Source organism: Crocuta crocuta, unplaced genomic scaffold (assembly GCF_008692635.1).
Source record: "Crocuta crocuta isolate KB4526 unplaced genomic scaffold, BGI_CrCroc_1.0 scaffold170, whole genome shotgun sequence".
Classification (NCBI taxonomy): domain Eukaryota; kingdom Metazoa; phylum Chordata; class Mammalia; order Carnivora; family Hyaenidae; genus Crocuta; species Crocuta crocuta.
Window position 1 is genome coordinate 7183415 of NW_027527853.1, and position 27447 is coordinate 7210861.

A 27447-nucleotide genomic window follows, 5' to 3' on the forward strand; every position below is an offset into this window, starting at 1 on the left:
CTTTTTCTGCCCAGTAATGTTTGCTATTTTGCTGAAATTATTATTAAAAATTACTGATGGCTGAGTCTCCTGGGACCCAGAAGAGAAACTTGGACACTCAGCATAAGTGATGGAGAAAATCCCCATAAGCGACTAGAAATATTTTTCAAATCCCAGAATACATAAATTTGTATCATCTGAGTTCCACCTATAAAATATTATTCCAGATTATTAGAGCATAGAAAGACCCCCTATTTTGGCACTCGGCTGCACCTTGGTTCCTTCTCCTACTAAAATAAAATAAACAAAACAGAAAACCCCTCTGTGTTTAGTTGCTGACTATGACTATTAGAGTTTCCTTCAGCTCTCCCGCAAATATTGCTATAATCAGTAGTCAGTTTTCAGTTTTCTCTTTCTCAATTTCCTCTATTTCCAATTACCTTCATCTGGCATAACTCCACATTTACATACATGTATATAAAATCTCATGATTTTATATAAAAGGTTCACAATGTAAAGAAAGGGGTACATGAATTTTGTATAGGATAAATTTGAATTTGAAGAGATATTAGTTCACCAAAGCTACATAAAGCTAACCAATTTGAGAGATTGTATCAGAGAAAATAAGAGAAAGTCACCTTGTCCATTTTCTTGAGGCTTATTTTTCTTCCAAAATTCAGATTCACGCTCAAGTTCTTCTAATTTAAAAGAAAAAAAGAAGTATAAGAATAACAGAAACAATCATGAAATCTTTAATGGAAATGTTGACTTCATAAAACACAAAAATCTGCAAGAAGCCAAAAAGCAACTTACGTTCTCGCAGTCCAGGGACCAGCTTAAATATAATTTCCTCTAATGTATTATCCAACCTTCCAAAGAGGAAAAAAGAGAATATACTAACAATGAAGATACCAAAATCCAATATGTAAGAGTTTGAGGCTGTATCTTACATGTATTACAAAATACAGGACACACACAATTTTAGCACATCCACTATACCAAACTCATCCGCATTCAGAGTGCACCCATTTCAAGCCTTTCCCACAGTCCTCTGAATAGGACTTTGAAATTCCTCCTTTGATTAAAGGATGGCATCTATTTCCCCATCTAGAATAATATGGGCTAGGCTTGAAATGTGCTTAAGCCAACAGAATGTGGCACAAGTGACACTGTGCTGGGTTCCGAGCCAAAGCCTTAAGAGGGCCCCCATGCTTCTGTGCGTTCTCTCTCTCTCTCTCTCTCTCTCTCTCTCTCTCTCTGAGTCCTGCCATCATGAGAACAAGACAGGAGGATGGGACACCATTCTAAGATGTCGTTCACTGTGGTCTCCTGAGTAAGTCCAGCCAAGACCAGAAGAACCACCTACATCCATGAACCACACAGGTTTGTGAGGAATAACAAACACTTTTATTAATGTTTTAAGCATGAAAGTTAGGGCTGGTTTGTTATGCAGCCATAGTTGATACACCTGTTCTCAAACTCTCTACCACAATTCTGGCTCTTTGCTGTAATGGAAGTGATGTCTGTTCCTTTCTTCTGAGTAGTTTAGATCTTTCAGTCACTCTATCTTCCTAGATAAGGCATGTAAATACTCATCTTGACATTTTCCCGTTTCCTTTTCCTGCCAGGTGAGAGTGAATGCCTCCTTTCTGTAGCTGTTTCTCCACTCTCCCCGTTCCCCCATAGCCCCTCTGCTCCCCACCGCCTCAACCCTGCTCAGCAGCATGGCTCTTCTAGGTACAAATACGTACAATTTTCTCACATTTTTCTAAAAAACCCCAAACCTTTGCTTAACCTATGGTCTTTTCAAGCTGTTGGCAGCTTCTCAATCTTTTCTTCTAATTGGAAAAGTCTGAAAGCATAATCAATGTTATTTTTGACCCACACTCTGTGTTTTGCTTCTTTTACTCTCTTGAACTCATCCATAACTTCCATATTGAATAGGTTAAATTCTTGTTTTAGAATTACAGTCTAAAATTTAAAAATGGTTTTTAAAAGTCCTTTCTTTCCTGTATTGCTCTACAGCAGTTTGATAATGTTGCCTGATCCTGCCTCCTTGAAAATTCCTCTTTCTGGTTTTCCTTTTTTCTCTCTACTTCTCTTTGTCCCTATGTACTCTTCTTTTTCCAACTACCTCACAATTTGACGATTCTTCATTGCTGTGCACACCTGACCTCATCTACAGACTGCATGCCCTGATGATCACATCCACTTTGTGGCTTGAAAGCTAACATCCAGGCAGATTGTATGTGCATGTGTGTGTATGTGAATACACAAACATAAATACATATACATTACACTTCTCTGCTGAGCACAATTTCCATATTTCTAATTGATGTTGACTATCTCAAGCACCTCCTTTTGCCCATCAGTGTCAAGACTGTCTCATCTACCCTTCAACAAAATACTGAATACCTCTCTCATTGTCTTACTTTTTAAAAATTAAATTTAGAAATGATACCATAGCTCTCCCAAACAGGCTCAAAATGCAAGAATTATTTGAGCCTTCCCCCACCCTCTCAAAATTCATACATTTACTCACCAAGCCCCACTGACTGCACCTTCTCCTTGCTTCTCCCACCTAATCTTTCCATACCATCCATGCCCCCACTCTGTCAATCACCACCCTACTCGGAGGACAACACAGAACTACTTCCCTTTAAGTTGACATACTCTTAAGCAGTAACTTGACCATTATCTGCCTGCTCAAGGACTAATTTCTTCCCACCAGCTGGTTTTGAGTGTTTATACAAGTTGAGTCCAACCTACAAATTGTAACCGGTGCTATTCTCTTGCTGTCTCTCTTCTCTAGCCAACTGGCTTACTCAGTTATCCCTAAGAATGTCTGGTCATTTCCCATCTGTTCTTCTCCCTCATGCTCTTCATCCTGGCTCATATACTCTTTTCTTGCTCTCCAACCCAAACAATGTCACCTTATTTTTCAAGACTTAATTCAAATACTAACTTGTTCACTATTTAATTGAAATAGTACTTAAGTAGTATGTTTGATTTTTTTTTTTAATCTGGGTACTATATATATGTGTAAATATATACACATTATATATACACACACAGATATATACACATCTATTATATATACATATACCTGTGTATATATACGTATATATAACTATACAAATACACACACACACACTTTAAAAATCAAACTTCCCCATAAAACTTAATACAGTATTTTGATGAGCCACCCTTCCCAGTTATGGTTCTCACTACTGAGGAGGCAGACACTTTTAAATCCAACCTGTTTCTTCTGGTAGCCATGCGTTTTCTGCTGTCTAGACTCTTTTGACTTTTATCAGAAATAAAGATTTAGTTTTCTGCTATCATCTTGCCAGCCCTCTTTCCTCCAAACATATACTACTCTCATCTTCCTGATATACTCTTGTTACTATTTTTTTTTGGTTTAATAACCAGTTGTTTACATTGTTATAATAATATGAATACTTACAGTGTGCTCTGATTATAGACATCGCCTCATTCAACTTTTTTCTTTTTCTAAAGCTAGTAATTCTTTTCTTCATTTTCTAAGTACCTATTCCCGAATTATTAAAAGAATTTGTTCTCACTGTTCACAAACAGATCAGGAATCAGCTAGCTTTACTTCTGTTCTCCTGAGACCTCCCTCAGCAAATTGATGTCCTCTGACCTCCTATCCAGTTTAGGACCAATTTACTCCAAGGTCAGTCATTAAAACCACACCTTTGCATGTACTTTCGATTCCCCTGTCTGTCCCTCTCTCACTTGCTCAAAATTATTTGGTACAACCACAACACTGGCTGAATCCAACTACCCATCGACTCTGTGCCTCCATCCATGGCTGGAGAAAACACAACCACAGCCCTATAAATTCATAATTACAATCCAAACGTGCTTTTAAAGTTGTTAGAAATCCTATTACCCGTCCCTAGTCAACTTATTCTCTCAGTTTCCTGGATCCACAGTGTTTTCTCTCCTCAAACCTTTCCATCCCTCCTTTCTATCCTTACTCTTGACTGATAAACATTTTCTCCTCAATGGAAAACCTCCACAGACTTTGACCGCCCTATCTACCTACACTGTCTGCACCCACATATACTCTGCCCTCCTGCCTGTTGCTACAGGTGACCTGTCAGTGCTCCTATGTAAAGTCAGTCTCCTCCCTTATACTAGGAGATTCCATTCCCTCTCATCTACCCAAGAACATTGTTTCACCAACCCTCTCCCTCCACCCTACTCTCCTACATTAAATTTCTGCTATCTAGTGGACAATTCCCTTCAAACATGCCATCTCTTTTTCTGTATTAAATGAAACAGAAACCTTCTTGGCTGTATTTCCCCCTAACAGCTACTATCCCATTTCTTTGCTCCCATTTGTGACAAAACTTTGGAAGAGATGTCCACATTCACGGTTTCTAATTATCCGTTCTCCCTTTCTCTCTTAAAACAATCCAATTAGGCTTTTGCCTCACGGCTCCACTGGAAGTGCTCTTGTCAAGGCTGATGACCTCCAAGTTGTTAAATCTGACCATTGATTCTGTCTTCACCCTACTTGGCCCCAGGAACAACATCTGACACAGATGATCACTCCCTCTTCTTGGATATACATTCTTCACTTTGCTTCTAGGCCACACTCCTGGATTTTCCTTCTATGTCAATGACTGAAACTTTTCAGTTTCCTTTGCTGGTTCCTCCTCCTCTCTCTGATCTCTCAACACTGGAATGCTCCAAGGCTCAATCCTTGGTCCTCTACGCTTCTCTATCTATACCCCTTTAGGTGATCTCCTCCTGTCTCACAGTTTAAGTACCTTCTATATGCTGAAGACTATCAAATATTTATCTCCAGCCAGACATTTCCCTTGAATCACAGACTTTTATTTCCACCTGCCATCTTCTCTCTTCTCTGAAGTGATTAACCCGCAACATGTCCCAAACCAAACTCCCTATCTACTCCTCCCCCAAAGCTGTTCCATCATTAGTCTTCCCTGTCCCAGTTAGTGACGGCCCCCTTATTCCAGGTGCTCAGGTCAGGAATCTCAGGTCAGGGTCTACTCTTTCTCTCATTCTCTAAATCTAATCCACCAGCAAATCCTCCTGATCCCCATTCAAACTATATCTAGGATATAACCACCTCTTGTGCCCTCTGCTGCTACCATCGCTTACCTGGATCACTGTGATTGCCTTCTAACTGCTCTCCCTGCTTCTACCTTTGCCTTGTGATGTACAGTGTATTCTCAAAATGGTCTTCAAAATTATTTAAAATGAAGCCAGATCACATCCACCCTGTAACCCAAACCTTGCAGTGGTTCCCCATTCACTCAGAGAAAAAGATAATGTTTTTTACAGTGGCCCATGTGGCCCCTAGACAGACTCCCATTATCTCTCTGCCCTCATCTCCCACTATTTTCTTCCTCGCTCACTGTTCTCTGGCCACACTGGTCTCCTTGCTGTTCCTCAAACAAGTTTCAGGAGCATTCCTGACTTAGGTCCTTTGCACTGGCTTCTCCCTTTATCTGGAATAGGCCTGCTTTCCCTACATTTATACATGGCTAACTCCCTCATGGCCATACTTCTTTGCTCAAGGCTTACCATCCCAACAAGGCCTACCCTCACCATTTTAATTAAAATTGTAACCTGTCCCTCCCCTCACACTCCTGATCTTCCTCACCTGCAGCACCTCCTCCATTTCCCCCTTTGTACTTTCTAATGTACCATATAAGTTATTTATTACAGTTTGTTGTCTGTCTCTCCCCACTAAGATATTAATCCTACAAGGGCAAAAATCTTGATCTATTTTGCCCACTAATGGACCTCAAGCACCTAGTATAATGCCTGAACACAGAGGCATTCAGTAAATATTTGAATGAATAATTCCTCATAGAGTTTTCCATCCTACTTCTACCTTCTGTATCAGTGATGTCCAGTAGAAATGTAATGTGACTCAAATATGTAATTTTAAATTGTCTAGTAGGCACAACAAAAGCATTTTACGTGGTTCGTGTAAAATTAATTCTAATATGGTTTATGCATTAAAATATTTAACAATGCACTTGTTTAGTAATTTAACTTACTTGACAGTAAGGTTCTATTTAATGTCAAAGCATTCATATTGTTTCAGCGTTTCCTTTAAATAAAATTTAAAATTCATTCCTCAGGTGTACCAGCAAAATCACAAGGGCTCAACAGCCACATGTGGCTAATGGCTAGCAGACCACACAGCACTGACACACACTTGTCGAGACTTCCTGCACAGCTGCCGACACCCCTTCGTCTCCCTCTTGTGTTAGATTCCCTTCCTCCCCGGTTTATGCTCCAGCACATCCTCCAGCAGTCTCCTGAGAAAGTGTGTAGGAGAAAAATCTGCTGACACTTGTGTAGCAGACACAGTGTCACCTACTGAAGAAGACTTGATCCCTCTTATTTCTTGCGAACAAAATAAGATTATGTTCTGGCAGCAATAGGTCCAGCCTTAGGCATAGATGAGAATTTACTAAGGCACCCCTAGACCCCATGCCACTCCTTTACCTAGGTTCGCATGTTACCTAGTTTGGAACAATAAGTGAAAGCCTGCTGGGGGACGCTTTGGTGAAGATCTTCTGCCTGCCACCTCCCAGCAGACTTGTTCTCTTGGGTCTGCTGGACCATCACTACCATCAATCTGCTTTCCAATTTCCATTTTTGCTCCCATCACTTCTCATCCCTTCGAAAAGCATTTACTGAGAACGTACTATGTTCCAGGAATTATCCCTAGGTGCCAAGAATACTGAAGTTCTCATTCTTATCATTTCTGTGCGTTTACATCTTTGAAGTTATTCCTTTGTAGAATATTTTTAGTGGGATAGGAGAAAAAAAACTATAAAGGATATCATTAAAGTGACAAAACTAGAATATGGAGGATAGAGTAAAATATTATGCCAGCGTAAGCATACTGTGGTTATGTAAGATCATATCTCTAGTCTTAGCAAATACACACTAAAGTAATTATGGGTAAGGGGTCATGGGGTGTGTAACTTACTCTCATATGGTTCAGAAAAAAACAGAGCAGGCAAGCATGTACACAATAAAGCAAATGACATAAAATGTTCACAACAGACTAACCTGGGTAAAGAGAGTACAAGTGTTCCTTGTACTACTTTTATTTTGGGAACTTTTTGTAAGTTTTCAATCATTTCCAAATAAAAAGTTTTTAAAAATGTGCTATCATACTTTAGCTACAGGAGTCATTTGATTAAATGGTGATTGGAGTCCTTTGGGTAGCTAACAGTCAAAACCAAAAGTTAATTTTTCTTCCAACACAACACTTTAAAATGGAGTAGGTAATAATCAACTTTTGACACATTTTTTGATAAAAGCATCAGGAAAAATATTAGAAGAAGAGCTTGCCACATTCTTCTTGGTGACTTAAATCAGGGTTTCTTGACCCCCAGACCACTGAAATTCTGGGTTGACTCACCGGTGTGGGAGGAGGCTGTGCTGTGACTCAGAGGATGCTCAGTAGTGTCCAGCATCCCTAACCTCTACCTACTACATGCCAGCAGCACCCACCCAGTCCTGACAATCAAAAACATCTCCAGATGTTGCTAAAAGTACACTTGGGGTGGGGGCGGGGGCAAAACCACTGGTGGTTAGGAAGCACTGATTTAAATCCAACTAGGAGAAGCCCTGCTCAGGACTACAGACTACGGTAGAAGAGTGGTTCTCAACCGTTCGTTAGCTTGTATCAGAAACACCTTGAAGGCTTGCTAATTAAAAATGGGATCCACTCTCCAGTTGCTGTTTCAGCAGGTCTCAAGGGGGATCAGTCACTGTCATTTCTAACAAGATACTAATGGTTTGGGGACCACACTTTGTCAAACCACTAGGCTTGACATTTACCTATAGATCAATTACTCAAACTACAGGCACTAAAGTAAAATTTTAAAAAGTCTGAAAAGACTTGCAAATCCAGATTTACAGAATGATGGCAAACATCACACAGATTTGAGGGTTACAGAGGGGCTCATTAGGGAGGATCTAGTACGTTTTTGGATGCGTGCTTCCCTAAAATCACATAGGCGATCTGGTGAAGTTATGGCAGGAAAAGTAGAAAGAAAATGGGTTTCGTGGTAAGGACACTGGGCTTGGGAAATGACATTTGAGTTTGCGGAAATCCTAGGAAAAGCTGTGTCACTTCTTTAAGTTTCAATTTCCTAATCTGGAAAAAGGTTTAGATTAGGATCTTATGGCCTACTTCCAGCTTTAAAAATACAGAACTATACTTCTTTGTTTAAAGTTTATTTATTGGGGGTGGTACAAGGGACAGGAAGAGAGAATTCCAAGCAGGCTCTGCCCTATCTGCACAGAGCCCAATGCGGGACTTGAACCGAAGCCAAGAGTCAGATGCTCCACCGACTAAGCCACCAAGGCGTCCCTAGGATTATACTTCTTAAGTAAATGGTAGTCATTTAAAAAAATTCTTTTTTGGGGCATCGGGTGGCCCCCGACGCAGGGCTCGAACCCATGAACCTTGAGATCATGACCTGAGCTGAAGTTGGACGCTTAACCGACTGAGCCACCCAGGCGCCCCTAAAAGAATTCTTTAAGTTTACATAAATGTTTGTATACTTTTTGATATAACTAAAAGAGTAATAGTACCAAGGTCAGTCTCCCTGTTAAGTCTGCCCTCTTTTCCACTACCATGCTCAATAAAAGTAGGGTATGTGTGGAATATTAAAACATCAAAAATAACTACATCTAAAGTAGCTCTGAGATAAAGTTATAGTTTTTAATTTGGAAATACATTTCTTAAGTATTAAATATACACAGCCTTATTTTTAAATTCCTCTTAATAAAGCTAATAATAAAATAGATAAAAAATTCATAAAACCTATAACTGAGTCAAGGTGTCAACAAATATGATGCACAATAAAACATATTAAGAGTTTATATAATTCGAGTTAGACAAGCTACAAAATACATTAACTTACCTCAGCATTTCTAACGGATTTGTCTCATGCACTTGGTTGCCACACCTTGGACAATCATTGCTGTCTTCAAAGTGCTGGACAATACAAGTCTTACAGACTAAGAAGGAAGAAGATGTTAGGTTAAAACATATCATTTGAACTTAAAATAAATGTAATTAGAAACAGTCCTTTAAAATTGCCTAAAGAATACTATTCTTTAACCAAATTTTATAAAACCTTAAAAAAATTTTAACAGTGTAAAAACCTAACTGAAATGAAGCTTACAGTCAACAAAAGAAAAAATACTACTACTTTGCTGATTGTTTTTCTTAACTATATTCACAAACCAGATAGTTTATTCATATTACTACGAGAAAGCTGGTGCATCTACATAACAGTTCTTCTCATTTAAAGAAGGAAAAAAGTATGAACTACTAGTTCTGCACTTCTTTTGAATGGAACATAAATAGTTCTTAATAAAACTTGAGAGTTTTCAACACAGCTAGATTACTCTTTCTTGGCAGGGCACTCCCGGGACAGGTGGGGAGTTACAAGGAACTGCTGGCCTTGGCAGAGCATGGCAGAGCATGGCAGAGCATGGTGCTCACAGGACCCCAACTCCACGGAGCACAAAGTATTGATGGTGGCATCAAGCTGGTACCAAGGCCAGAGAGGTAGAGTGGAAGAACTGAAAAACTGACATGTGTAAGTAATATTTTAAATAAAAGTTCTAAAAAAGACATCAGAAATATGACTTGTGGATTTTTGGCCACAAGTCCCTATAGCCTATCTTTCCTCTAACAGTACAAATTTTTCTGGCTATGAACCTCTCTCACCTTTTCCCTAAGTTTCTATTACCTACTATGTCAAATGTTTTACCCAAAAACCTTAAACATATACACAGCACCTAAACTATAAAAAATTTTGATCTAATTCCCTATCTCAATACCCCCTCCTCCATTTTATTACCCTGATTAATCTGAAGCTATTACCTGGTATGGATCTGCTCCCCCAGCCCCCTTTTTCAACTCCACTACAAAATACTTCTTTCCCCCCTCCTCATGCCCCACACTATCTAAAAGAAGTAAAAAGTTTAAACAATTGATCAAAAGTAAACACTAGGATTCCTCCCACTGAGATTAGGTCTGAAAATTCAAGCATATCACATACTTCGGGCAACAATGGTCAAGGAAGAATTCTACTAGGTCTCTAATATTAAAGTCATTCGTACAAATACAGAATGATATCTTGGTATTTCCTTCCACTTATTCATTGATTCAACAGACACTGAATGCCACGTCTTATACTAGGAGTTGGGGATGTGGGGGCAAACACAACCAAGTCCATATCTTTATGGGGCTTGTATTTTCTTTGGAAAGGCAAACAAAGAATTTTAGTAATAAGTGATATTTACAAAAAAAAAAAAAAGTAGCTAGAGTGCTAAGAGCTATCAGCTATTTTAAATAGAGTGGCCCGGGTATGGCTTCTTAAGAAGATGACATATGAGCAGATATGTTTTACTAGATAGCTACACCTGAATCCCATATTCCCTCTTTTTCCCAGCATACAGCTATTAGGATAATACCTCTTCACTAAAATTCTCCCCAAATGTGGATGAAAGACAGTATCAGAAAACCTTAAAAATAAAAGAGCTTAGATATGAATACTTCCTCTGTCTTCCAAATCCCTTGGCCCCAAGAAGGTTCTAAATGTCTTTTAAAAAGTCAATGTTTGGGAAGAAAGGACTTTCCTGGTAAGCTATATTAAAGTGGAGAGCAGAGAAGCTGAATTCTTTTCAAAGCTTACTGGTATTTGCTTTTTTCCCAGGGACACAAGATAAGTCTCTGAAAGTTGGGAAAGAAGCAAAAAAAGGAAAAAAGCAAAAAAAGATAAGAGGCAAGAATGAAGAGTATTACAAAGCCTGATCCTATCCTGAATCCCGGGTCCGACCCTGGAGCTCTCATCCTTGTGGTTCAAAAGGTTTATCACACTCAGAGAGTTCAGGAATTCCTGGCTGTCAACCAGGAATGTCACATTTCATTTCTACTGAATGAGTGCTGTTTTAGAGGGATGCAGAAAGCCCCATCAGGAGGTGAATTTATTTTTTCACACCAACATTTGAGATAAAGTACTTTATTCTACTTTTGAATATGAAGAAGAGGTTTCCACAGGCCAGGCTACCTGCCTACTCTGATGAATGGCAGCACAGAGACTTGAATCCAGGTTTTCTGATATGAAAACACAAATTTTATGTCAAATTTTTAAAGATTTTTTTGACTTTACAGAGGAAAATGCCAGGTGTATCAGGTACTAGCCTAAAGGCTTCAACCCTATTAGGTAATATTATTAGTCCTCTTACAGCTAAAGAAATGGAGTAGAGCTTTAGTATAATTTGCCAAAAACCATGGAGTCAGTAAGTGTGAAAAATCAGGTTTGAGTCAAGAGCCCATTTGCTTAACTAATACATGCCTACATGATAAAATTTCTTCTGATTTTATTTCTATAAGCCTATAATATATAGAAAAAGAATGCCTTACCCTTAATTTTTAAACCTTAAAAATGTCTATCTATAGAATCCGATATCCTTTTGAGCTGAATATTTTGCACAAAATAGCCCCTTTAAGTAGCTTATTTATTCCTTAAAAAAACTATAGAAAATACATTTCCTACATGCTTTTAAAAACTGTTGAATAAAGCACAACTTTACATGAATTAGAACCTGAGAAAATCCAGGCCAGGATTTAGTAAAACTGAAAAAAGTAAAAGGAGGATTTACTTTCCCTTGGATGCTTAAGAAATCCATCACTACAAAACTGACCTTTGATTCTTAGTTTATAATTTTGTTCATATTAGGTGGAAAATACATTTTAAAAATATCTTAAAGATTTTATACCAAACTTTCTAATTAATTGTTCAACTGCTATACTGGTTAACTCGGTCCAAGAAAGATGTTGCAAAAGTCCTGGCCTATGGTTAAGACTGTATATGGAGACCAACTGGAGTTTTCACGCTCACCAGCCCCTCTATGGACAGATGCTACCACCATAAGAAATACCTGGGTCAGAAAGGGAGTCAGGCTCACCAAAGATATCCCCAGGTAGAAAACACTTAAATAGCCACAAGTGCTAACATTTACTGAGCCTAACCAAATATCAGGCTCTGGGCTCAAGGCTTTGTATGGCTTACAGATGGACTCGGACCAGCCCCTTGGGCAAATGAGAACTGTAGCACAGGAGAGCCTGAGCAGGCTGTCCACAGCTGCTCAGGAGTGGAGCAGAGACGACATCCATCCTCACGCTGTACGGCTCCAGCCCTAAACTCCAAGCTTTTGCCTGAAGCTTACTAAGCAAAATCTTTCCTTTCACCACTATTGGAAGTAGGTTGTTGTACAAACAGAGTAAGAGTCATCGTATCATCTACAGCAGTGGTTCGCAGGGTGCTTGGGTGGCTCAGTCAGTTAAATGTCAGACTCTTGATTTCAGCTCAGGGCATGTTCTCACAGTTCGCGGGCTGGAGCCCCCACTGGGCTCTGCACTGACAGTGCAGAGCCTGCTTGGGATTCTGTCTGCACCCCGTCCCCCGCCCCCTGTGCACACTGTGCTCTCTCTCAAATAAACATTAAAAAAAATTTTTTTTTTTTTAAAGAGCAGTGGTTCTCTTTTTTCTGGCGTTTTTCTTGCATATGGGTGTGTGTGTGTGTACTGTATATGTGTGTGTGTATATATATATGAATATTAACCATAAATAATAAAATCTTGCCCTTTGCAACAATATGGATGGACCTACATGGTAAGTAAAATAAGTCAGAGAAAACCAATTCCACTTATACGTGGAATCTAAAAAGAAAAAAAGGCAACAAGTAAAACAAATAGATTGATAGAGAACCAATAGTTGCTAGAGATGGGGGAGGGGGCACATGAAATATATGAAGGATATTAAGTGGTACGATCTTCCAGTTATAAATAAGACATGGGGTGTAATGTAGAACATAGGAAATACAGTCAATATTACTGTGTCAACTTTATATGGTGACAGATAGTAACTAGGCTTATTGTGGTGACCATTTTATGTCGGTAAATATAAAATCACTATGTTGTATGCCTGAAACTAATATAGTATTGTATGTCAATTATTCTTCCATAAAAAAGTTTTTTTTTTAAAGTAGTGGTTCTCAAATCACCACAATCACCAGTGAGATTCTTTTAAAAAACAGATTCATGGACCACATCCAAGGCCAATTAAACCTGAATCTCTATGAGATTAGCACCAGAGATTTTAACTTGCAAGCTCTCTCACTGAGGCAGCCAAAACAGAACTAGGAAATCCTGATCAAGGATTCATTCAGAAGTCACTTTATCATTCACCATAAGGAAATCACAGTCACAGGACAAAACAATCAAAAGAATATGGGCTTAATGCACTCTCTCCATAATGCAGACCTACATGAGAACCAGGAAGTATAGCACAGTTGTTCTAGATAAAAATGATCTTGTAGCAGACTGCCTGGAGCTGAGTCCCAGTTCTCTCAATAGGCGAATTACTTACTTTGTGCTTTTCTGTATGAGGAAGATATTAAAGGTTCCTATCTCATGGGGTTCTTGTGAAGATTAAATGAGATAATATATGCAAAGAATGGAAATGAGCGTCAGAGAGCTTGTAAATAGTACATGTGAGCTACCACTATATATTGATCACTGGATGATCATAAAATGAGGAGGAGGAGAATCAGAGTAACTGAATATTGAATGGCATCTGTTCAACAGATGATCTTGCTAACGAAACTTGAAATGTCTGTCATGTATTGGGATCAATCCTCTGCAGCCATGTCCACCCTCGTGATAGTCTTGCAATTCAAGTATGATTATTTATGACCCACTCCTCCACCTGAATGGGAACTGCCTATCTCTGCATTTTCTGGGGTGGAGGGTCCAAGATTTACCAACATTTCTCCATTATACATTCCTTCCTTAACTTTATATGTTTAACATAATTCCAGCACAGCCCCACTCGCCGAGGCCTTACCTTGTTCTGTGTCTTCCCAATCACTTTGCTGCACATACCTGCTCTGAAGCACTATCATCTATTGACTTCACAGTTTATTCAAGGGCTATCTATTTTACTTTGTTTTCAAATTCTTAAGGGAGAGAGTTCTTCACAACAGGTACAAGGACCATTTGTTGTTGCTATCTTAGATATATGGTCCACCCACATCTCTGATGTATCATAGAGAACTAACTTCCCAGCTCTGATGACACAAACTAATCTACACAAATTTCTCTTCTTGAGCACTAGGTCTGCTATCACTGATAACAAAACAATGTTCTTTTCTCTCGTGTCCTTGGTGTAGTCATTCATTATTAATGCCCTGTTTATTGAACATGATCAAATGCTGACTTCCTCTGTTAAACTCATCTGAGTGTGTTAGTTTTATATGTTAACATAGAAGCGTGTTTTTTTTAGTTTCCTTAAACACATCACAGTCTTTATGGGCCCTTCTTGATAGCACTCATTTGATACTTTTTGCCTTTGAAAAGTTTATCTATTATCTGCTAACAGTCTGTAAGTAAACCGTGGTCATCTGCAAAGAGAAGAGGCATCCATTTCCTGCTTTTGATACATACTCTTGAGTGTGAAACTAACAGTTTTAAAAGTTTTCCAGAATATCTGTCATTTGCTTCCATGAGATAGTATCTTCTGGTTTTACTTCCCTCAGGAGCTAATAAACATCTTTATTTCTCTTATGTTATACATATTTCTTTCAAGGGCCTACATGAGCTGTAATTTCACAGTGACCACCAAGGACAGCATTCCTTTCTTCTGAGTAGAATGCTTTATTACTATTGTTTGGCCAGGACAGAGGAACAGGTAGCAAACAGTGTTTTCTGAATAGGGTCAGAGTCTTGGGATTTAAGCACTACTGTAGGGGGAACTTAGACCAAGTAGGCCAGGAGACCAAAAGGTTCAGAAAGGCTAGAAAGGTTACTCCACTTCCACAGAAAGGTTTAAGGAGTCAAGCAGGACTCCAAAATTGGGGTAGAGTCTGGTAGCTTGGTCAGTGCAGCACTGCCCTTGTTCTTATCCATATAAGCTTTGTGATCAATCAACACAATGACTTCCTCACACATGCTCTTGAATAGCTCTGGCTCTTTCCTACTTCAGCTCTTCTGCCTCTCTTTTGTCCGGCATACTTGGCTCATTTAAACTATCATGTATGCACTAAATCCAACTCTCTACATACTCTGCTTCCACAGGATGACAGTGGAACACTGTGGGAGAAACACATGCACCATGCTGACTGGTCTCTCCCCTTATATTCATGACCATGAACATCAGTGGGTCCTGCATCTTCCAGGCAGGTGCACTCAATGCCCCAAGGCCATTACGCTCTTTGCTAACACTTCATACCTTCTCCTTTTCTTAAATACCCAACATTTCTTCCTCCATCCTCACTAACCACGGATACCTCACTTCCTTTTTACTGAAAGGAAAAGGGAAAAAACAAACAACTGAAACAAAGAGTTCATTCCACATCTATTTACTTACTAGCATCTTTGTGTTCTTGCCTGGTTCCAAAATGTTCACATGCCTAATGCCAATCTCTGCCTGTGGACTAGACTCCCTACCAATGACCCAAGAACACTGCTCCAGTGTGTCTCCCTTTTCACCTACATTAATCCTCGCTAAGATTCTCATCAACATGCAAACATATTATTTCTCCACCTTTAAAAAAAAACCTCACAAACTTCTGTGGACTCTACTTCCCTCTCTTCCCAATGTTTTCACTTTTTTTTTTTTCAGTATTTTTATTTATTTCTAGGAGAGAGAGAGACAGCGTGAGCAGGGGAGGGTCAGAAAGAGAGGGAGATACAGACTCTGAAACAGGCTCCAGGCTCTGAGCTGGCAGTCAGCACAGAGCCCAATGCAGGCCTCGAACCCACAAACCGCGAGATCATGACCCAAGCGAAAGTCGGACGCCTAACCGACTAAGCCACCCAGGCGCCCCAGTTTTTACCTCTTCTTTACCTTCATGAAGCTTACTTACATAATCATGGTAGAGTTAACTGAAGCCAGGGAATTAAGAAATTTCCATCCTTTCACAACTATCCAGACTTTCACTCCTGACCGCTCCATTGAAACTGCTTGACGAGATGATGTGTCATCTCCAGGCAGCTAAACCTTGAGGTTTTAACTCAGACCTATCTACCTCACCCCTGCTGACTCACCTGACTCCCCATCGAGGTGATGTGCAGTGTTCCTCCCACCTCAGGACCTTTCTTCTCCCCAGCATCCCCAGGGCAGCCCTTGCTCTTCTCTATCTACATTCACTCCCTCAGTGCTTCCACTGGTTACATACAATCCATATGCTGATAATCTCTGGACTCCTATGTCCACCTTCCAACTAGCTATCTCTGGACGTCTCAGAGCTTACATTCAACTTCCAGAAACTTCAGTTTTTCCTACATGCTTTAATGACATCTTTATCCTTCAAGTTTCTCAGGCCCCAAATCTTGAACCTATCCTTGATTTCTTTTTCTTGCATGACCCACCTATAGTTCATTAGCAAATCTGGCTCTACCTTCCAATATAAGCAGAATCCGACCACTTGCACCACCACCACCCCGCTGGTGCAACCATCACTACCTCTTGCCTTGTTTATTCGCAATCATTCCTAACAGGTCCATTCAATAGTAGTGTGAGTAATGCTTTTAAACGTAAGTTAGATCATGTCATTCCTCTACTCAAAACTGAGCCTGAAACGGGTCTTTGCTTTTCTCAGAGTAAAAGCCAAACTTCTTAAAGTGGCCCCACAAGAACTGTGCACTATGCCTGTGGCCCACATCCACCCCATTACCTTTCCCAACTTTCCTTTATCCACTGCCATGTGGCCATACTGGCCTCCTGACCTTTTCTCAACATGACAGGCACACGCCTATCTTAAAGCCTTTGCTTTTGCTATTGTTATACTTGAAATATTCTTTCTTCAGATATATGATTGGCTAATTCCTTCACCTCCTTGTCTATCAAATGTCATTTTTTTAAAATTTATTTTTTTAAACACTTAAAAAAATTTTTTTAACATTTATTTATTTTTGAGACAGAGACAGAGCACGAGCTGGGGAGGGGCAGAGAGAGAGAGGGAGACACAGAATCTGAAACAGGCTCCAGGCTCTGAGCTGTCAGCACAGAGCCCGATGCGGGGCTCAAACCCACAGACTGTGAGATCATGACCTGAGCCAAAGTCGGACGCTTAACCGACTGAGCCACCCAGGCACCCCTAAACATTTTTTTTGAGAGAGGGAGAGACAGAGACACAGAGAGAGAGAGAGAGGCAGAGAGAGGAGACACAGAATCTGAAGCAGGCTCTAGGCTCTGAGCTGTCAGTACAGAGCAGATGCGGGGCTCAAACTCACGAACTATGAGATCATGACCTGAGCCGAAGTCAGATGCCTAACCAATGAGCCACCCAGGCACCCCTAAATATCTAAATGTCACTTTCTTAATGATGTCTTCCCTGAACACAGGCTTATTTTATTTTTTGAGAGAGACAGAGACAGGCAGGCAGAGAGAGAATCCGAAGTAGGCTCCACACTCAGAGTGGAGCCCAACATGGATGGGGCTTGATCTCACAACTGTGAGATCATGACCTGAGCCTAAATCAAGAGTCAGATGCTTAACCAACTGAGTCACCCAGGTGCCCCCAGGCTTATTTTAAATTGTAACATGTGAATATTTGCCCTATTCACTTTACCCAGTTTGATTTTCCTTTTTTCTATAGCATTTACCACCTCCCACAACTATACATTATGATTTACCTATTGCCTACTATGCTGCCTGATGTGTTCCAGGTGCTCAGGATAGTATCTGGAGGAGGAGGTGCTCGTAAATATTTGTGAAGTAAAGGAGGACATGAGAGTTAGGAATAATAAAGGGAGGCAGGATTTTAGGGCCTATAATGTCCTACTGAAGTCAAGTTAGAAATCAGCCTACATTTCCAACCAAAGCAAGGGAAGAGATTCTGAGTTTACTAGTAACTTTTTTTGACAATTAAAAAAAGAGTTAATTCAACACAAATTAAAGTCTTTTTTAGTTTCCTAAAATACAATGATCATTTTCTGTTAATTGAGTAAAGAAATGTTGGTGGCTGAGCATTCTGAGAGAACAAAGCTTTGTCCATTGGTTTTTAAATTTTTGATACAATATAGTAGCCTGATAAAAACGAGTACATTATCGGGGTGCCTGGATCGCTTAGTCAATTAAGCATCTAACTTCAGTTCAGGTCATGATCTCACGGTTTGGGGATTCGAGCCTAGTTCAGAGCCTGGAGCCTACTCTGGATACTGTGTCTCCCTCTCTCTCTGCCCCTCCCCTCCATCTCCCTCCCCAGCTCTCAAAAATAAATAAACTTAAAAAAAAACAGCAAACCATGAGAGACCATGAATGCTGAGAACTGAGGGCTGATGGGGGTGGGGGAGAAGGGAAGGGGGGGTGATGGGCATAAGGGAGGGCACTTGTTGGGATGAGCACTGGTTGTTATATGTAAACCAACTTGACAATAAACTATTTAAAAAAACATTATGAAAAAATTAGTAATTATGAAGTCTTCAAAGTAGCCAAACAGAAATTATCTTCTGCCTTTCTACATGTTTGGACCATACTTACTCATAATAATTACATTCGACCATTATGCTCAACTCTTAATATACCTGTACACTAACCATGATTTCTAACTTTGAATAATTACTTATTTTTGGGTACACATTTTTTCTCAATCTGTCACTGGTATCAGTTACAAACAATTATGACCTAGATATAATTTATTCTCAAAAGGCCATATAAGACAATTTCATTTTTTAAATGTATTATCCCTAGTTTTGTCTTTTAGTGTCAATAGTCTTCAGTGTCAGTTGATACTTTGCCCAACTGTTTAAACACTCTTTATTATTTCATGCACAGTTTCAAAAGCTAAAAGAACCATAAATTTAATGATTTTTTCTTTAGCATTATTGCTATTAAGATAACACCTAGATTAAGACCCATGATTACTTAAAAAGAATCATCAAAATGAACACTATAATCACTTTCATGAATGAATGCCTAGTTTCTGCCAAAACATTGTTTGAAACATGTAACATCAGTATATTATTGACCTCATTTCTAGTACAATACTGAAACATTGTATTTGCAACTTGCTGAGACTTTAAATATAATTCCTAAATAGGCCTTTGATTTTTATTCTAAGAAAAAGTCTTGCCCCCCAAAACTGAAATTTATAAAGAATACATTATTGGAGAGTTCAATGTATACATTTTCTTCATTATAGTGGGTATTTACTGCAAATTAATAAATTCAGATCACGATTGGGAACATAATGACATAGATAATATACTGTTATGCAAACATAGCTGGGAGAGCTGTGCGTGTACACTCCTATGCGTGTGTGCTCTCACGTGCTCTCTCTCTATATATATATGTATATGTGTATATATTTAAATTCACCTCTTTGCTTAAAGAAGTTTCAGAAAACAAAGCAAAGCAGAAAGAAGAAAAAAATAAAATTAGGAAGAAGTCCTAATTTATTCTGAAGATATGCCGGAGTCAGATGTCCTGGATCCGAACCCAGCTCCAGCACTTACCAGCTTTGTTACTTAACCTTTCTGAGTCCTATTTCTGTGAAGAACACTGGAATAAAATCTGAAATACTCTCCCCTCAACCTTCTCACAGCTTGCTCTTTCCTATTATTTTGGTCTCTGCTCAAATGGTAAGTCCCAAGAAAGATCTTTCTCTGTTTTATTTTTTCTCATAGCAGTTGTTATACATAGAATCTGAAATTATCCTGTTTACTTGCTTATTGTCTGTCTCTCCTATTAGAACAGAAGTTCCAGAAGGGTGCAGACCAGGCCTGTCTTGTTTATTGCTGTGTTTCCACTGGCTAGAATAACGACTGGCACAAGGTAGGTGCTAATAAACATCTGTTGAATGATTAAATAATACCACCTAACTAGAGGGGTTCTTGGGAAGCTTAAATAAGATAATATATGTAAAGCTCATGACCCTAAATACAACAAACACTCAATAAATAACAGCTATTAGTTTAATCTTTTATTAGCATTTATCTTAATTATGGTGTGACTTAATTGCAGTATGATTATAGACTGCCTAGTTCAAGTATGCTAGTATTATAAAAGTCTGGTCACGAGCTGTGCGTTTCAAACTAGTACATCACAGAATCACCTGAAGAGCTTGTTATTACACATATTTCTGGCCTTGTCTCCAGAGATTTTGATTCAGCAGGTCTACGGCAAGGCCCAAGAATTTGCACTTTTAACAAGTTCCCAGGTGATGCTGCTGCTGGTGGATGCTGCCCGTCTGGAGACCAGCACTTTGAATAGCAAGTGGATGTGGCCTAAGAGTTTTAAACATGGAGTATGACCATATCAAGAAATCTCTGTACCTTACTTATATATTTATGATTCTTGTTCAAAAACAATAAATGGTTGGTTGTACTTAAATTTTACCATCTTCTGATTGGGTTGGTCCTTCATTTTTACTTATTACCACATATAATCACCAAGTCCCTTAACTGTCACATCAACTATACTTAATTATCAATTAACCCTTCTTCTTTGCATAAGTTAAAAACTAATTACAACAATACGTTTCCAAAGAATTTGTTCTCAGTGAAGGGATTACTGCCACAATCTCTGAAAAGGCACAAAGAAGCAAGCGTTCCTTTCCTGTACCGCAGATTTCTATGTCTATAACCTTCTTTTTCTCCTGGGGAAAGAATCATCAAATTCTTAAGGGGGGCGCTAACCACAAAAGAATTAAGAACCAATGCACTGTATTCTTCACATTTTAGCTGCTGGAACAAAGTTCTTTTGTTCTTAGTTTAAGTGAAAAGTCTTTCATTTTAAGTCAACAACCTATACAACCACAAGCAAATACACTCTAAGCAACCTCAAAAAGTTTCTGAGGATCCTGGTGCAAGAGACAGAACATCCTTTAATCTAGAACCACCAATCTCTGCTCCCCAACCAAGCTCTCTCCCTAAGACCTATGAGGCTTCCCCCTAAATTGAAGAAGACAGTTTTTCAAAATATGTAATTCCTTTTTTTTTTTTAATTTTTAATGTTTTTATTTATTTCTAGGAGAGAGAGAGAGGGAGAGACAGCGTGAGCAGGGGAGGGTCAGAGAGAGAGGGAGTCACAGACTCTGAAACAGGCTCCAGGCTCCGAGCTGGCAGTCAGCACAGAGCCCGACGCGGGGCTCGAACCCACGATCCGTGAGATGATGACCTAAGCGAAAGTCGGACGCTTAACCGGATAAGCCACCCAGGCGCCCCTCAAAATATGTAATTCCTAATTGACATTGCCTACATGCCTTTCAGGCTACCTGTTACTGCACATGAATCTTTGAAAGGAAAAAACACAATAACCAACAAATTGGCCATTTATTCATTTATTAAGCACCTAAGTACCAGGCACCAAGGATACATGTAACCCAAATCTACCTATGGTAGCAAGTCAGTGGCCTATCTTGGAGGAGAGGAGTTTTAAAGGATGTGCCACCGCTAACTGGGCTGACAGACGAAGTGCATTCGAAAGCAGAGCACATGGCTGAACCAAGTATGTGCATGTATGTGCAGTAGGCAGTGAGGGGGTAAGATGTGGACACAGCTAAGAAGTTTTAATTTATCCTGAGGGCACCAGCATGTCTCTAAGAAATTCTGGGTTGGCTGATGAGTGAGAGATGAAGACAGTAAACTGTTTAAATGATCATGCTTTGACACAGTTTAGAAGTGGGGCAGAGACTTCGGGGAGAAGTAATGAGGGCCTGAACAGAACAGTCATAGAGGGGTAGAAGTGAAGGGACAGATTTGAGAGAGATTAAAGACAGAGACCTGACAGGACTTGGTCCCCATTTTGTTAGGGAGGGTAGAGTCAAGTGTGTAGCTTATTTCCTGCTAGGATGACTGAGGACCAGTATCCCATTCATTCAGTTTTAGACATGCTAAGCTCCAGATGGCTTCAAGACATCCAGGCGGACACCAGGAAGATTCTGAAGCTCTGAAGAAAGGTTTATGCCAGAAATAAAGACTGGGAGACACCAGCACATGCAGCTGAAGTTCCAGAGTAGATGAGCTCACACGGAAAAGAAAAAGATCCAAATACACATGTAGAAATTTTTCCTTGGCTTATGAGAAATTTGCTTGATAGAGTTTAAGTTCTAAATTGATCTTTTTTACCACTCTACTGGCTAGCAAGGTGACTGACAACTAATTATTTTAAGTAATTCAATAATTATTTGGAGGGACATGTTTATTTCCTTAGGTTTCGGGCTATTCAAATTATCTCGTAGAACTGAAACCATAGTTAATGCGGATTTAGCTCATCTAGCATGAAGTGGCCATTCAAAGCTAAAACTCATCTGTGTTTTAATTTCTACCTAATTTAAAAAATTTTATCTTTTTATCAAGTGTCCTTGGCCTTGGTGTTAATAAGTGAGGTGAGGTACAAACCTACTTAAAAATGGGGGCGTTTGTAAGCTTTTTTTTTTGTCCACTGCTTGCCCAGAGCCTGGGACACAGTCTGCCCTCGTTGCTGCCTCTCCCATCCTTCTAAATGGCTTGCCCCTTTCTCTTCCTTCCACACGGCTGGAGTGCTAACATCGAGAGCTGCTACAGTCAATCATCATGCTTGTTCTGTTGGCCCTTCTTTCTTTATCAATAGGGAAGCCAGGCAGTGTTAGCTACAGAATTTAATAGGAGAATGGGAGAGCATCAACCTATCTGATCTGAGGAGGATCAGAGAGAAAGAGGTAAAATGTGTTTGCAGAGTATTTTGAAGGAAGAATAAAGTAACTTCATGTATCCATAGGAAAGTGGGGAGAACCACGCAAGCTCCCTACCTCCCACCCCACTGCATCTCACCACAGCCAGGCCCAAGCTGACTCACGTCCCTGCCTGAGAAGGCCAGGGGCTTATGGGTTTAGGAATTTCAAAAAACACTCTAATTTCTTATCCTGCATGCCATTCTGCTGCAATATCCCAACATATACCTGCTATTATATCATTCTGTTGTATTAGTTTCATTGCACTTATCAGCATCCAAATTTCATGTATTTCTTAACTTGATTACTCTGTCCTTCTTCATTTGACCAGAAAGTCCAGAAGGGCGGACTCCATGTCTGGTTTTGCTCATCAATAATAAAGCTCCATTTATATATTTCAAGTTTCAAAATTCAAATAAGACCAAAATCTTATATTATGAATTTTCATAATAAGAACTACTTTGTACCCATTCTTTACTTAAAGAATCACAAAATCATAGTCTTTGCACAGAGCTATTTTATTTTTTTCTTTTATAGTTTATTGTCAAGTTGGTTTCCATATAACACCAACTGCAGAGCTATTTTAATAAGACATTCACATTCTTTCTATATGCCTAGGTCAAGATAAAAAATATTATGATATACTGCAGTGGCACTTAACATTTCTCACTTTCCTCCTGTCCCATTTGGCCACCTTCCTTTTATATTTTGTACTATCTCAAATGACAGCATCATTATATCTGACCCATATTATACATCAGAAAACTGGATAAGATCAAAGACCCAACCAATGACTGAGAAATACTGCCTTGCAGTACTGTTTATTTTATCATTACAAATAAGATACTTTGCAAATGGGATAGTTTTTTCCTACAAGCTCCAATATAAATACAAGCAAAATAATACCCAGAAATCCAAGGACTAGAAAGTGAATAAAGATGAGCGCTACAGGGTCCTCTGCTCCCCAGAGACACTGGGTTGAGTATCTGACTCCATCATTTACTCTACTATTTGGTATTCTCTGCTGATGTTAAGGCCACATTTATGACTTATTTACCACTGTCTTTTAATCCCACTTCTGCCATGTACATTGTCTTCTCAGCAAAGGGGCTTGATGATGGCCAAGGAGTTTTTCAGGCCAGAATGACTTGTGCAGTTAAAACTATCACATACCCCTTTAGACTTCAAACTGCTATTGCAAACATAAACATAGCCCTTGCTTATAACCTAACTGTTTATACTTCTGGAATCTTTTGTTTTTCATCCAAAAAAGTGGCATTTAAAACTAAGATTTCATTATGTCCCAGAGAAAATTTTCTTCCATAAAAACAGATATAAAATCTGCATTAGAAAGGCAGAAATTGGAGAATTTGTGCTTTCTTCTTAACTTCCAGATTTGGCAGTTTTTGCTGGAGAAATCCAAATATGAAAATAATGCACAAATGTTGGAAGAAGCAAAACAAAACAGACCGTGGACCACATCCAGGTACCAAGCTTGGTGTAGCGGGAGACATGTTAGTAGAAGATAAAGTCCTTGCCCTAGAGTAGGCACATCCTATTGGCTCTTCCTCCAAAACACGTCCACAATCCACTCTTCCCCACCTCCATCACACACCTTATTACCCGGATGAAGGTCCTATAATCTTTCAGCTGACATGCACTGATAGCCTTCTGATTGCTGTTCCATACACCTGCGAAGGGCATTACCACCTCGAGGCCTTATACTTGCCTTTCCCTCCATTTTAGAATGCTCTTCCCATATATACACAGAGCTCAACTCCTTCAGGTTTGTGTTCAAATGTTATTGTATCAAAGAGGCCAACCCTGACACTGTATGTAAAATAACCCTGTCTCTCCTATCTAGAATCCTTCCTTACCCCTCTTCATAGCATTTATCATTATCTTACATGGCACATATTACTCATTTCAGCTACTAGAATGTAAGCTTCTTGACAGCACAGATGTTTGACTATCCTGTTCACTGCTATATCCTTTGTGTCCAGAATAGATGATGCCTGGCTCACAGTAGGTATTCAAAAAATACTTGTTTGATGACATTTAACTGGTAATTGCTCAAGTAATGATACAGAGCAGCATCAAATTAATATTTCAAAACAGTTCATAGTTAATTGTTAATTGAACAGCACAGGCCAGTAATACCCAAAGGTAATATATATAACCATCACTTGGAGAGGTTTTCCAAAATACACACACACAGACCTCACCACAACTGATTCCACCAGGTGGAATTCTGAGTGTATGTATCTTAAACAGCTTCACAGGATGATTTAATTTTGTCTTTATTGTGGCATACTATATATTACATAAAATTTGCCATTTTAACCACTTCCAGGTGATTCTCTATTTTGTACCTATCTAAAACTCCTGGTGTAGTATTATGTCAGTTCAGTAGCCAGAGAAGAGGTGAAAGGGAGATCTTAGAGCATGAGCTTTGGGGCTGAATACAGGTTCACCACTCATTAGCTGGGAGACTGGGCAAGTTACTTAACTCAAGGTTTCCACACCCACAAAATGAAGATGATCTCTATACTCTGTCTTTCCCAATATCCACTCCAGACTGTTTCAAGGTGACAATAAAGCTAAAATGAAATTGAGTATATAAAATAGCTACTTGGCGCACATAATAGGCATTAAACTAGAACTTACTAGAATTACTTTCGCTGAAATAGGAAAACAAATTTCATACAGAATCAGAAAAAAAGTATGTGGAATCCTGGCATAATTAGCTATAACAATGAAATTTCTACTGACAGGCCAGGTGAGAGAGAAACGACAGGAGTTCCGTAGACATGACCACATTAGAAAAGAGGTTTTCAAACTTGATCATGCTTTGAAATCACCTAGAGGGCTTATTTAACACAGACTGCTGGGCCCACTCCCAGACCTTCTGATTCAGTAATTCTGGAGTGGGGCCTGTTAATGTGCATTTCTCACAAGTTCCCAAGAGATGTAGAGGCTTTCTGTATGTCAACCATACCTCAATTAAGTCTAAAAAAGCCAATGAATTAAAGCAAGCATACCCAAACAAAACCTGTGAGATTAATCCCTGAAATATAATTTTTTAATCAAAAAGCTAAAATAGTTCACTTTTGAAAAAGCTATACCCAATAATACATTTATGGCTTTTAGAACAGTAAAATTAAAGAAAAGTCAACTATTACATGATAACACAAGAAAAATTTCATGCCACTGGTATCCTAACGACAAATTCAATCCTGAAAATAAATTCAAAGTTAATTCTTGGAATATTCATTGTGTTGAAAGTTAAAATCTAGATAAAAACAAAATGTGGTAGTTTTAAAAGAACAAGTGTAGCCCATGACTTCTGATGGGTAAATGACAGAAAAGAATACTCACAGGTGTGGAGGCATTCTGTCACTGTAGTTGGCTTGATCAGGTACCCTTTACAGATGTAGCAGGTGATGTAAGGATTGAAATCTTTCACCAAGTGTTTCCTTTGGGTAGCCATTCGTGGTTAGCTAGGACTGGTTTTAGTAGTTCAGGCAAAGAGGGGTAGTAAGTGGATGAAGTCCAATCCCAGGAACTGGCGTGGAGTTCCCAACTGGATGTCCTGAGGCATGAGAACTAACATCCAGATTCACCATGGGATCGCTGGTCATCACTCCTTTTGGTGGCTCTGTTTTCCCATATCTGTTTCCACAGTAATTTTAAAAAGATAAGAAAAAAGTGTCAAACTCCTCATACTGCATCAGTAACATATTAGTAGCGACTGTTACATGCTCCAAATTGGGTGAATGGGAGAAGAGAAGAACACTTCTCTCACTGTCCCATTCATTTGTAAACCTGCTAGGATTTCATTCAGGGGGATAAAGACAAATTCATCCCATCCTGGAGCCTCAACTATCAAGTCTATACAATGACATCCAAAGCGATTAACTCCAGTTTCTTCAGTAATGCATTTTAACTATCTGCTTGACTGCTCTATTAGGAGTCCTTCCCAATACAAGTTAAAAGATTCAAAACTGAAGTCATTATCCTTCCTATCAAAATGCTTCCTATTTCCATTTTGTACCCTGCATCCAGTCAGTGAAATCCGGCTGATGTCCTTTTCCATTCCATCCATAGTCACCCTACTTGAATATTACCTCTCCACCTGCAGTCCATCTTATATTCTACCAGATTTATTTTATTCTATAGCACTTGGGTCCTCTTTTCAAAGACTGTCAGCGTTTCCTCTTTACGAACAGAAAGACATTTAAATTCCTTAGCTTTCCATAGAAGACCTTCCACAGGCTGACCTTAGCATACCCTTCAATAGTTTTCTTCAGGCAAAGTGAAAGGAACATTCTCTCACAGTCCAATCTACAGGCCCTATGTACCCTCTGTCCAATAGCCCTTCCTCTCCTCTGTCTAAGTCCTACCTGTATCCTTGGAAACCCTTCTCCAAAGTTATCCTCTGTGTACTCTCTTTTTGAGTTTAACCCTTACTACTCTCCTATTACGTCTTTCTTTTAATTTAATCTATAGTTCCATTCATTCTTTATCTTCTCTACTAGACTACAAATCATTTGATAGGAACTGGTCATATTCAGTAAATGTATAACCTGGGCAATGTTATTATCCTCTCTAAATCTCAGTTTTTTAAACTATAAATGAAGAGTGCCAGCGCCCTAGAGTGCTGAGGATTAAATTAAGACCATATACATAAAGCTAGCA

General features: G+C 39.2%; 1 protein-coding gene across 2 annotated transcripts in view; it reads right to left on the reverse strand.

The window, feature by feature from the left end:
* Positions 1 to 27172, reverse strand: part of PCGF5 (polycomb group ring finger 5) — a 70043-nt gene extending 42871 nt beyond the window's left edge. For both annotated transcript variants that reach the window (XM_077779922.1, XM_077779915.1), the window contains exons 1-5: positions 27153 to 27172; positions 26128 to 26421; positions 8940 to 9036; positions 793 to 848; positions 618 to 677 (exon numbers count right to left, since the gene is read on the reverse strand). In XM_077779922.1, the coding sequence (XP_077636048.1) occupies positions 618 to 677; positions 793 to 848; positions 8940 to 9036; positions 26128 to 26239 (325 nt within the window). In that variant the 5' untranslated portion in view covers positions 26240 to 26421; positions 27153 to 27172. The remainder of the gene's footprint in view (positions 1 to 617; positions 678 to 792; positions 849 to 8939; positions 9037 to 26127; positions 26422 to 27152) is intronic.
* Between the last annotated feature and the right edge of the window lie 275 nt (positions 27173 to 27447).